The 12,272-nt window shown below is 31.8% G+C and overlaps 1 protein-coding gene across 1 annotated transcript; it reads right to left on the reverse strand.

The window, feature by feature from the left end:
• Positions 1–9,057: 9,057 nt before the first annotated feature.
• Positions 9,058–9,593, reverse strand: LOC107946194 (arabinogalactan protein 13). The gene has a single exon (XM_016880425.2). It carries the CDS (start codon positions 9,576–9,578, stop codon positions 9,315–9,317), a length of 264 nt encoding a protein of 87 aa, XP_016735914.2. The 5' UTR covers positions 9,579–9,593; the 3' UTR covers positions 9,058–9,314.
• Positions 9,594–12,272: the final 2,679 nt, after the last annotated feature.

Genomic DNA, 12,272 nt, shown 5'->3' on the forward strand with positions numbered 1-12,272 from the left:
TCTGGTTGAAGCCTTAAGTGATACATTGCAACACATGCATGGGAACATGGAATCCCACTAATTTGCCAACATCTACAACTACATATCCTTTGACTTAGGTCCAATGTATATTGATAACTTCCTTTCCTCAACACACATCCATGTTTACAATTCCATATCAGTTGCCACTCTACACTATCCTTCTTTTAAGCATCAAACTTAGCTTTCACCAATGGACCGTAATTTTGCTTCAATCCATTACATAACTTCCTTTTTTGTACTATCCTAGTCATCATCTTGGTCTTAATATCCTCAAGCATTCAGATAATGCTTTTGAATTTAGCTTCAACAATGCTTGAATTGAATACTTCACACAAATTGTTGCCAACTATATCTAATTTATAATTAGTCCCAAAAAATGCCCTAGTCCACATCTTTAGAGACTTTTTCATCAAGTTATCGTAAGCATCTTTATCTTTTTTCTCCAGTGCTGAACATAGATCCTCCAACTCCCTCTCAGTCGTGCACTTCACAATTTGCTAGAAATCACACTCATAAGATTTCCCTAACTTCCTCCCTGACCAATTTGCAAACACATGCTTCACATAATTCCTATGCTCCACCATTGGTAGTATGTCAGAAATTGCAATCTCAAGGTCCTAATTCAAAATAATGAACAAGATAGATTGTTAGAAGATTTTAGTTAAATACAAGCAACGGATTAAAAAACAATACCAAGCTTAAATTTGCATATTTACTAACCTTTTGTTGGTCATTGATAATTGCGTACCCATGCCTATCTTCCAAGCCCAAATTAGTTGATAAGAGACTGAGAAACCAAGTCCATGAATCAGTGCCCTCCACTTCAACCACAACCTATGCAATAGGGAACATTTGGTTGTTTGCATCCTTTCCAATAGTTGCGAGAAATTCACTCTTAAGTGGGCCTTTCAAGAAGCAACCATCTAGCCCAATGAGTAGCCTACACCCCACTTTCCAGCCTCTCCTTAGTGCATCAAAACACACATAATACCTCTTAAAATGAGGGAGTCTGCTGTCACCCTTTGAACGACCATTTTTATTGAGCTTTCTGGCGTCTTTGGCCCTAACTCATGAGCATAATCCTATAGCAAGCCAAATTCCTCCTTATGATTCCCAACCATTTTCCCCTTCACTATTTTCTTCTCCTTATAACAACAATCAATGGTCACATTTACATGTATCTTAGAAGCACATCTTCTTTGAATTTCACTTAGCTTCATTTTAGGGTGGTCCTTGATAATTGCTTCAAAATGTTGGGCAATCATAGTAGCAGTCACCATTTTGTTCTTAAAACTAACCAAACAATGGTGCTCATCCTGAAACATCTTTACTTGCAAGCATTTCGCAACAGGACTGTAGCTAGCCCTAATTCTCCATGGATAGTTAGGGGAAGCAATGCACCTCACAATAACCCTTTTCTGGTTTATTCTTAATAAACTTCAGTTGTCGTCTACATTCTTTGGAGTACTTTCGAATTACGCTCTTAAACTGTTTTGCTATCCTTAAACAACATTCTCAAACTAAATTTTAACTTAACATTGTATAAGGGAAACTTGCTCATTTCTCTCACTATCTTTATGTTCTTCATCTTCATCAGACCCAACCAAGCTTCCATGTTCGTCTGAGTCTCATACCTCAGTCTCATTCCCATCCTCCACTTCTCTACTAACTGCAATAGCAATATTATCCACTCCATTTGATGTTGCAAAATCACTAGCATATTCATCAACAGTAACTTCACTATCATTATCCTCTCCAACAGTGGACCCTAAACTAATTTGTCCATCACTTTCCATACCAACATACTTATCTACCTCAATACTAGTAGCAGAGACACCCTCCCAATCAGCTGGTACCCCTCTTACATCTCCCTCACCCTCCCCACCAGATTCTAGCCTTTCCATATCACCTTCACCATCAGATTCTACACCTTAATCATCACCCTCCCCAACAGTCAATAGATAAATTTTGTCTATAATTATAAGGTTATCAACCTCATCTTCAACATATAAATCCATCTCCTTAAACTTGACCCAAAAGTCTAACATAGCTATGGTCGAAATGTCGTCACCAATCACCCTTAGATTATTTTGTAACCTTATTGTACCAAGCTCATGAAAATATATTAACATGACAGTGTTAAACCCTAACCCAATTTTCACTAGTTTACATAATTCAAAATAAGATATTGTGTCTAGGTCCTCTTTAAGCCTAATCACTTCTTCACCTGCATATCTAACATATGGGTCCTTTACAAAGTGCCCACCCACGTGCAAAATAATATAATATTCCTCATCTGATGACATCTTCAAAGCATAAACAAACAATTTTCTCAGCAAAACACATTAAAGAAAAAAAAACAAAACTCACTACCTACATCGGGACCACTTCTTTGAATACAATACAAAGCAGTAAAACATGTTTACAATTTTAACATCTTTTTTCTTGGGTAACAGAAATCAATAACATCGGGACCACTGTCACATCATAAAACGACAAAACAAACCCTACATTGTGGCACTGAAATTACAATAATAAATCATAAATAACCATCTACAATTTTAACAACAACTTTATCAACAAAATCAGGACCACTGTCGCATCACAAATCGACAAAACAAACCTTACATTGTGGCACTGAAATTGCAATGATAAATCACAAATAACCAACAAATCAAACCAAAAATGGAATTTATTTTCCCAACAAACCAAATAAGAAAGCACCTATCTTTCTTTTTTGGATTACAAAAACTGCTCATGATTGTTGAAGCTTTTTCGCTATTAAAATTTTAGGGATTCAATGATTTGATTAGTACAATTTTTAGGGATTATAAAAATATTTTGGAACGCTAACGATTTAAGAATTTCAATATTTAGGGATTTAAAGATTTTAAAGATTCAACGAAGATTTTAGATGTTATGAATTTGGGGAATTTCACGATTTGGGGATTTTAAAATTTGGAAAACAAGTTTCGAATTTAAGGGTCTGAGATGATTTGGGGATTTAGGGTTTTTTGTTTTATTTTTATTAAATTTGTTTTTTTGCCACGTCGGCATTATTATTTTAATGTTTGCCACAACGTCAATCAACTGGAATGTCACATAGACCAATTTTTTTGACCGGCTGTTGACTAACGGTCAGTTGACGGTTACTGTTTCAACTAGGTTGATGTCTAAAAAATCTGTTATTTTGAGTGTCGATTTTAAAAAATAAAAAGGTTAGGTGCATATATTCAAAAGCCTCCAAAGGTTGAGGGCTTTTTTTTCCAATTATGCATATAAACTATGACACATTAGATTATTTACTAAATTATAACTTCATATTATTATAGTGTATATAACTTTGATTGTTTAATAAATTTTCTTTTTCATTTTAAAATTTAAACGTATGGTAATATAACTTTGTTGGATCCTTCTGCAATTGTTACTAGAGATCGTCATTTTACCTTCCAACATTATTTCTACATGATAATCAAAATTTAAAAAGTTTTCACAAACAAAATATCTAGATTTCCCTTATTCCATTTCTAATGCAGATAATTCAACACTCACAACCACCATTGTTCTATTCAATCCCACTACCCAATGACCAATAAAACTCACTGGCTACCATACCTTCACCATACGGAAAGCCCAAATAGAGATGTTGATACATGGCCATAAGTTGTTTGGCAATCCTAATGGAATTGTAATTGTCTCACCAAAGACACTCACCAATGAAAATCAAACCACCCCAAACTCAAACTACTAAACCTAATTTTGCTAAAATAAACTGATTCAAAATGTTATTTTAGCTTCTGTTGATCCTACCTTTCCATATACCATAACAATCGCATCTACTAATCATAAAGCATGGCAATCAATGATACAACCTTTGCTAAAATATCTCAAACTAGCCTTCAAAACATACTAACACACATCATCAAAGATGCTCGCTCTATCAATCATTATTACCTTTGTGAAATCCACTTTATTGTTGATAAGCTTGTCACTACTGATGAACCCATCACCAATTTTGCATCATTGTTCAAATCCTACAAGGTCTTGGTCACAAATACAAACACATCTCTATAGTCATTCAATCTTGTTACACATACATCAGGTATGAAGAGCTTTACAACAAGCACCTCAACCATGAAATCTTTTTTATAATAGCTCAATTTTTAGTGGTACTAAATAATGCAGTTTCAGAACCCCATTTCCATAAATCAAGTCCATAAATATTACATATGAATATTTATGGGGTTAACATAAAAGTGTATTGATGTTTGGCCCATCAAATTTGTCAATTAAATAGTTAATTTAGGTATAAGACTAAATTGTAAAAGTCTAATCGCTATAGGTTTTTAATTGACCAAAGGCTTAGGGACTTAAATTGCAATTATCTAAAGGGCCAAAATGGTTAATAAACCATATTTAATCTGCGCTAGTGGATGAAAATGATGTGTATGGGTTACCTTAAGCAATTAAAGGTTTATTTGATTAAAACATAGTTAATTAAGGTTAATTAACAAGTTAATCCAAGTATAAAAATAAAAGTTAGTGGAGAGAATAGTATTATCTCCTTCATTTTGATTTTTTACAGTTTAAAAAGAAAAAGAAAACCTAAGAGGGTAAGCCATTTTCATGTTATTACATTCGACCAACAATTAGGTATGCAATTTAAGCCATTTCTTATTTTTTTTTATAAATTTGAAGTAATAAGAGCTTGGTTTAGCTAGCTCACGTACCAATTTATGAAAATTTTAAAGTTTTAGGAAGTTGTCATTGTTGAGAATTAGATGAAATTGGTGTGAAATTGTTAGAAATTAAGCTTAGTTTAAGGAAAGGACTAAATTGTAAAGCTTAATGGTTAGTTACGTACATGAGGGATCAAATTGAATAAAATTCAAAACTATTATAAAATTTCGATAAGAATAGGAAGTAGGGGGTCCTAATGAATATATGTGAAATCAAATTTTAATCTAAAGCTAGAAATCGAATGTTATGACTATTCCAGTTCAAGGAATAAATTGAATAAATGTAAAATCTTAGGAATATCAAAAAATTAGTTCATATAGGTTCATTCATATCATGGCATAATATGAAAATATTTGGTATTGATTGGTTGGATTAATAATTGTATAAATCAAGATTTGGATCCAAGTGGAGCTAATAGGAGGAAAGCTAAAGTTGCAAACTAGTCCCCAAAGTCTCCACTCTTTTCACATTTTGAACAAGTAAGTTCATATAGAATTTATTAATTTACTAATTTATGTGTTTGTGTGATTTCGTGTTTGATTTCCTAGTTATATGTATGTATGTATGTATGTATGTATGTATGTATGTATGTATGTATGTAAGTATGTATGTATGTATGTATGTATGTATGTATATATGCATGTATGCATGTATGCATGTATGCATGTATGCATGTATGCATGCATGTATGCATGTATGCATGTATGTATGTATGTGTGTATGTGTGTATGTGTGTATGTATGTGTGTATGTATGTGTGTCTGTCTGTATGTATGTATGTATGTATGTATGTATGTATGTATGTATGTATGCATGTGTGTGTGTGTGTGTGTGTGCGTGTGTGTGTGTGCGTGTGTGTGTGTGCGTGTGTGTGTATGCATGTGTGTGTCTGCGTGTGTGTGTCTGTGTATGTATGTGTGTATGTATGTATGTATGTATGTATGTATGTATGTATATGATTTAATTATTTGCAAATTGGTATGAAAAGCTAGAAATGGTTTGAATAGAATTATTATATGATAATTGATTAATACATATCATTACAGGATTCAAATGCAAAATTTTGATTTTATTACAGGAATTATATTGGAATATGTAAAAATTGGTGCCCGTGTAAACTTAGTAAAGGTTAGAATAAAATTGACAAGCCAATAGAGTATTGTGCGCACTTGTACGAGATTTATTACAGATGTTAACGTGATCTAGCATTTATTGCAAATTCTCGGGTATTATATGACACAAGTTTAGCTCAGACAAGTAACCTAATGTGTCGTGATATAGGTTTAGCCTGGACGGGTGACTTGATATATATATACTCGGCTCGAATGAGCAACTAGTGTGGTGTAGTTACTTGTGTATCAGAGTCTGCTTACTAGGATTCATCGAGTGAAACGATATAAATGAAATTAGAAATTGGAAATGTGATGAAATGAAGTTGATATTAAAATTGAAAATGATATATCTTTATGATTGTTAATAGTAAAGGTGATCAATTCGAATCAATATACTTGTTAATATCTTATGATTGTTGATTGAATGTACCATTGCGATAAGTTATATGAAAGTAACATGAATCGGTATGTTAAGTTACTTGTAGTACTTAATGATCTTAGTTATAAATTAATACTCATCTTGTTGATGTTTTGGGTGCCATGTTCTAACCAAAGTTATGCTAAAAGAAAGTAGATTTAAATGCTTGGGTAAAAATAAGGTAAGCATAGTATTTTCTATTTGAACTTACTAAGTATTTCTTAATGCTTATTCAAGTTGTTTCCTTCCCTTGTAGATAATTACCTTGCAGAACTCGTCAAGTTGAATCATTGTGAAGCTTACACTATCACTAATTTGGTAGTAATGTATTTGTTTTGATTATCAAAGTTGTGGCATGTAAATAGGCATAAAGTGTATGGAACTAGTCATTTTCTTGTTAGAATGGTATGCTTGAGCTTGTGGTAAATGTTGAATTGTATGAGAAGCTAGGTGTTTGTACTAAGTGACATATGGATTGACTTTGGTTAATGTTTTTGAGCTAAAGATGTTAATTCCATGCATGAAATGTATATATAATAGGATTTGCATATAGAAGAAAATGGTAAGTTGAGTTGAAAGTGGTTTAAATAGGTATAAGTTTAAAATACAAATGTTATGTCATTTGAAAGATTAAATTCTTAAAGTTTTATGGATTTGTTTTAGTTTGATTATGCATGTTTTGGTACAGTTGAAAATGTTAGGTGAATATGTATATCGGTAGGTTTTGGTCTAAGCATGTAAATAAGCACCAAATGGTATTTTTGGCCAAACGTCTCGACGACCAATATCTCATGTCACAACGTTGGCCGATAGTAAGTGATGTCGCGACGTCATTATACATGAAGTCGTGACGTGACATACTAAGTTGGCAACGTCACGACTTGGAGATTTTGAGGTCACTACATCGATCCTGAATTTTTAAAACTTTATAATTTGGTCTTAATTCGTGTACGGTTTTGCAAAAGAGCTTTCATAAGCTATGTGGAACCTGGAAATGATCGTAATATATATTTAGAATGTGAATGATGTTTTTTTTGCATATGTGATTGGTCGGATGTTGTAAAATTGTCCAAAGTTGCTCCAGCATCAATCGTAACATCTTATAGCTCGAATCCGACGATTGGGTCGGGCGACGGGTGTTACAAATTTACCACATAAAGACAAAAAAAAAATTCTTAGCAATAACCATTACTGCAAATATTTCCCAAAACTCATCCTTCATTTCATCACGCTCTAGCAATAACACCAACAACTGTCGACAAAACTCCAATAAGAATCCTAACAAATGCAATCAACCTTGGCATCCACGACGTAATAATATACAACAACTTTCCCTATGCACAATATACTACCAACTATGTGATCAACCTTCACACATTTATTGTTAGGTTTCTCATAATCACATGCAAACAATATCCAATTTTGCTGCTCACTTTTAAAATTCTTGAGCACCTTAGATAATTGATATCGACGCAACTCACCACATGACCTTTGATGTTCATAGTATAACCTCTGCATATGACTACCATGTTTCAAAACTATCCATAAACATGTATAAGGTCGGTAATTTATATTTTCCCTAATCATCTTTCTTTTTTACGCTGTTAACGGTTGAGGTAAATTGATAAAAAAAATTTGGAAACTTCAGGTACTAAACTGATATAAAAACTAAAAACTTCAGGTACTTAAATTGATATAAGAAGTTCTCTATGTACCAATGTGATAATTCAGTGCAACTTTGGGGGCAAATAGTACATTAACTCTTATTTTTACAAAGTAAGAAATAGTAAGGTTTAAGGGTGTAAAAAGCCTTCAAAGCATTTTTTTGCACTCGATTAAGTACTTGAACTTTCAAAAGGCATAAAAAAGGTCCTCAAACTTTTTCAAAAAAAGCAATTAAGCCCTTGCTTTTTTTGCACTCAATTGGGTGCTTAAACTTTCAAAATGCATAAAAACATACCCTCAAACTTTTTCAAAAATAACAATTGAACCCTTTTTTGCAATCAATTGGGTACTTGAATGTCAAAATGCATCAAAAAGACCTTTAGATTGTTAACTTTAACAGTTGATCGTTAAAGTTAACTGCCCCTAATTTTTTCAATTAAAGTCACCCCGTGTCACAACCATGGAGTGACGTGTGGCAAGAAAATTATAAAAAATAAAAATCAATAAAAATTATAAAAATGGTTAAATTTTAATAAAAAATAAAAAAATATTTAAATTTTATTAAAAATTAGAAAAAAATATTTTAAAAATTAAATACATTAGTGATCAAATTGTAATTTTTTAAGTAATTGATCAAAACAAAAAAGTACTCATAATTGAGTAATTAATGAATAATTTACCTTAATATATTTTATGTTGAAGAAGCATTTGAGAAAATAAGTAAAATGGAGACTGTAAAAAGGAAAGAGAAAAAAAAAACATTATTAACGGCGTCGTTAATTTGCTATTATATATACTGTTAATGGTTTAGTAATTTAAATTTAACAAATTGATTTAGTAAATGATATATAAATAATTAATTTTATAGTTTTCCCGGAAATTAAGTGTGGACATAAAAGTGAAACTTTACAATCGGGATTGTAGCAATTCTGCTATATGGATTATGCCCCATATCTATCTGTTTATTAATTTTGGTTTTCTCAACTTGGAAGGTAAACTGAAGCAAACCATGTGCATGTGGAAGAGTGATAGTTTAGTTGGAAGATTTATGGCCACTTGCAAGAGAATGGATAACAAAATCAAATTATCCTACTCTTCTTAATGGAACAAAGTAACAACAACTTCATTAGCTCAACAACAATCAGATATACATTAGAATCGAAACAATGAAAATATCCACCATTTGTCATAAGTAAAATCCCAACAACAACAGAAAAATTCCTCCACCTTTTCTCTATCTCTTTTCCATCTTCATAATCAAAGTTGTATGGCCTTTAGAGAGAAAGAATAAAAGAAGACAAAAGAACTCTACACAAACCCCAATATTGAAATATCAACAACTAATACAATTCACCCATTTTAAAAGAGGAGACCAAACGCAAGAGCGACAAGGGAAGCAAACGCCGTCGGCACGAATGCGGTGGCATCTGAGGTAGGAGTAGGGGCCGGTGCATCAGCTGCCGCAACATATTGGACCGCCGACATGGCCATCAACACCACCATCATGGCCAAAAATAGTCTCATCCTCAATGCCTCCATTTGTTGGTGTAGTCTCTCCGTGAATTTTGTTGCAAAAAGTGAGGAGTATGAAATTGAGACAAGCAGTAATGGGTGGGGTGCCATAAAGTCCCATTTATATATATCTCATGCTGGGCAGTTAGTTTACTTTATTTTGATTTTTTTTTTTTTTAAGTTTGGTCAGTCGTTTGTTGGGACAGGGTAGGTTTAAGTTAAACTTTGGGTGCCATACAGCTGTTGCCAACTGTTTTTTGGGGCATTGTTTGGAGGGGGTCCATTGCGCTTTGCCCAGTTGCCTTAACTACCACCTCTTTTATGGCAGCTCAATTCCATATAAAAGAATTTTGGAGTACCATATAAGGACTATTTTGACCCTTTGTGCAGGCATGTTCTGTGGTTTGAGTTGATGGCAATGTTGGTATAATGAATAATAAAATATTATTTTGAAGGGGTTTGGTTTTTGGGAGTTTGGGGCTGGTACAAAATAGAATCTTTTATTGGAAATATAGGGAGGTGTGCGCTGTTGGGAGGGACCCTGGCATTCACCCATTATCTTGTATCTTTTGCCCCAGCTATCATAACCCTTTTGAAAGTAATGCTTTGCATATTGCTATAAATAACAACAATTCATGAATAATTCTACCATAAAATTATTTTTGTTCTTCTATATTTATTTATTTATTTATTACACTAATCGAATATAAATATAATATTTTTAGTTTATTTATGTACAATTTTTATACATTGAAAACTCTTATTTTTCAATTATTATAAGATTACTATAATAATGATTAATATTTATATTTGATTATCTTATATTTAAAAAATAAGATATATATTTGTTTGTTTGTTGATTATTTATAAATATAGTTTGTGAAAATATTCAATTATATGTTTATGAATATATTTATTTAACTTAAACGACATGAATATAGATTATTTTAAATAAATGGGCATAAACACATTTTGAAGTTGTAAACATATCAAACCAAACATAAACTAGTTTAATGAATAGAAATTCGTTGGATTAAGTTTGTTTCATTATATAACCCTAGCTCTAACACTATTAACTTATAACTAAGAATTAGAGGAGCAAAATCCGAACCTTCTTGAAAAGAATTGAATAAAATTTTAATTTAATTAGTTTAAGTTTTTTAAATTAAATTTGATTTATTCAAATAACACCAAAAATTTAAATAATAAACTATAATTCAACCATATCTTTTGTGTAAGATTTGATTTAAGTAAACTAGTTTTTTTTACAATAGCATGAGAACTTATCAATGTCGATTATTTGAGCTCTAATCACATATGTTCAATTAACTATTTTGTTAACTCGTTGGAATCATAAATAATTTGCATTTAGGGTCAATGAATAGAATTGATAAAATTAAAAAATGGATTAATTCATAAATGAATGTGGTTTCTCACTAAGTATGAAAATGGTCTGTTATTATGAATTCGTTGAATGTATAAATTAAATATATCTTCTTATAGATTCTTTTACGATAAAGTTGCCATGACTTTAACAAAATTAGAATCGGGTTAAAAAATTATTTAATTGGAAATTTAATTAATTTAATAATATTTATTTTGAAAAAATAAACATGCATTGGGTTGAATTAAATTATAAAGTGTTGAATTAAAAGTCTAAGAAGAATGTATATGTAACACCCCAAATCTGGCCTAGACGTTATGGCCAAATTTGGAGTTGTTACTTAATATGATTGAAAACTTGTTTTTTGAGTAAATGAAAAATCGTCATAAACTTTCAAAATCCCGGTTTTATTCAAAATCATTTCTTATTGTTCTATTTAATAAAAATGTTGTTTTGTTTATATTTTCTAAAATTTATACATTTCGCAATGGAAGACTCCTTAAAAAGGGATATTGGAGAAACACAATTCATTGTTTGAAAACCTCTATTTTGGTAGGAATGCAAATTTTGTCAACTAAAACATTTGAGCAGTATTAAGCAAAATACGAGAACAAGTTAAAAAAAATCTAAACAGTCCAAAAGGTCCAGAGAGTCCAAAAAATTTTACAAAACCAAAATACCAAAACTTAAATAAATCAATTTAAATAGATTAAGACATTAACCGAGCTCCCCTCTTGCACTGACCCACCTAAGTCTAAGGATTACCTGAAAATATAAGTCAAACAAAGAGTGAGTTTTTGAAACTCAGTGTATAACGAATAACTTAAAGCATATAAATGCATACTAGACAGATTTATTAGAAACAGGTTTATAACAAAACAGAACAGATTCGACATATATTCCTACCTCCAACCGTTATACACCATCTCCGATCATCTCAATACACTATATGGGTATAAAACACTCATTCATCCCTACACACCAATTAGTGTCAATAGAACACTTTACAGAATAGTTGCAGCTCAGCTGCTTGATCATTAGGCGATTTACTGCCTTTTTACAAAATTACTTCCTTCACATGTTATTTACAACCCAACCTAAATGCAGATACCGAATATACTATATATCATACTTATTCAGAGCAGAAATTATACATGCTATAGTTTTACATGCACAACATATCATATTCGAATCATATATTTAACATAAAGTTACACATTTATTTATTATTTGGCATCTTAGTTACTCTTACCGATAGCATATACTATACTAACAGATGTCCAAATTTCATGTTTTATAATATATTTAATCACAAACTGTCCTTACGAAAGGCCCGCAATCGATCGGGACGACGTGTACGGCCCTCGAAAGAAATCTTGAATTGTGGGCCCACATACCTGTGTACCTACAAGGCCCAAATG

Source organism: Gossypium hirsutum, chromosome D11 (assembly GCF_007990345.1).
Source record: "Gossypium hirsutum isolate 1008001.06 chromosome D11, Gossypium_hirsutum_v2.1, whole genome shotgun sequence".
Lineage (NCBI taxonomy): Eukaryota > Viridiplantae > Streptophyta > Magnoliopsida > Malvales > Malvaceae > Gossypium > Gossypium hirsutum.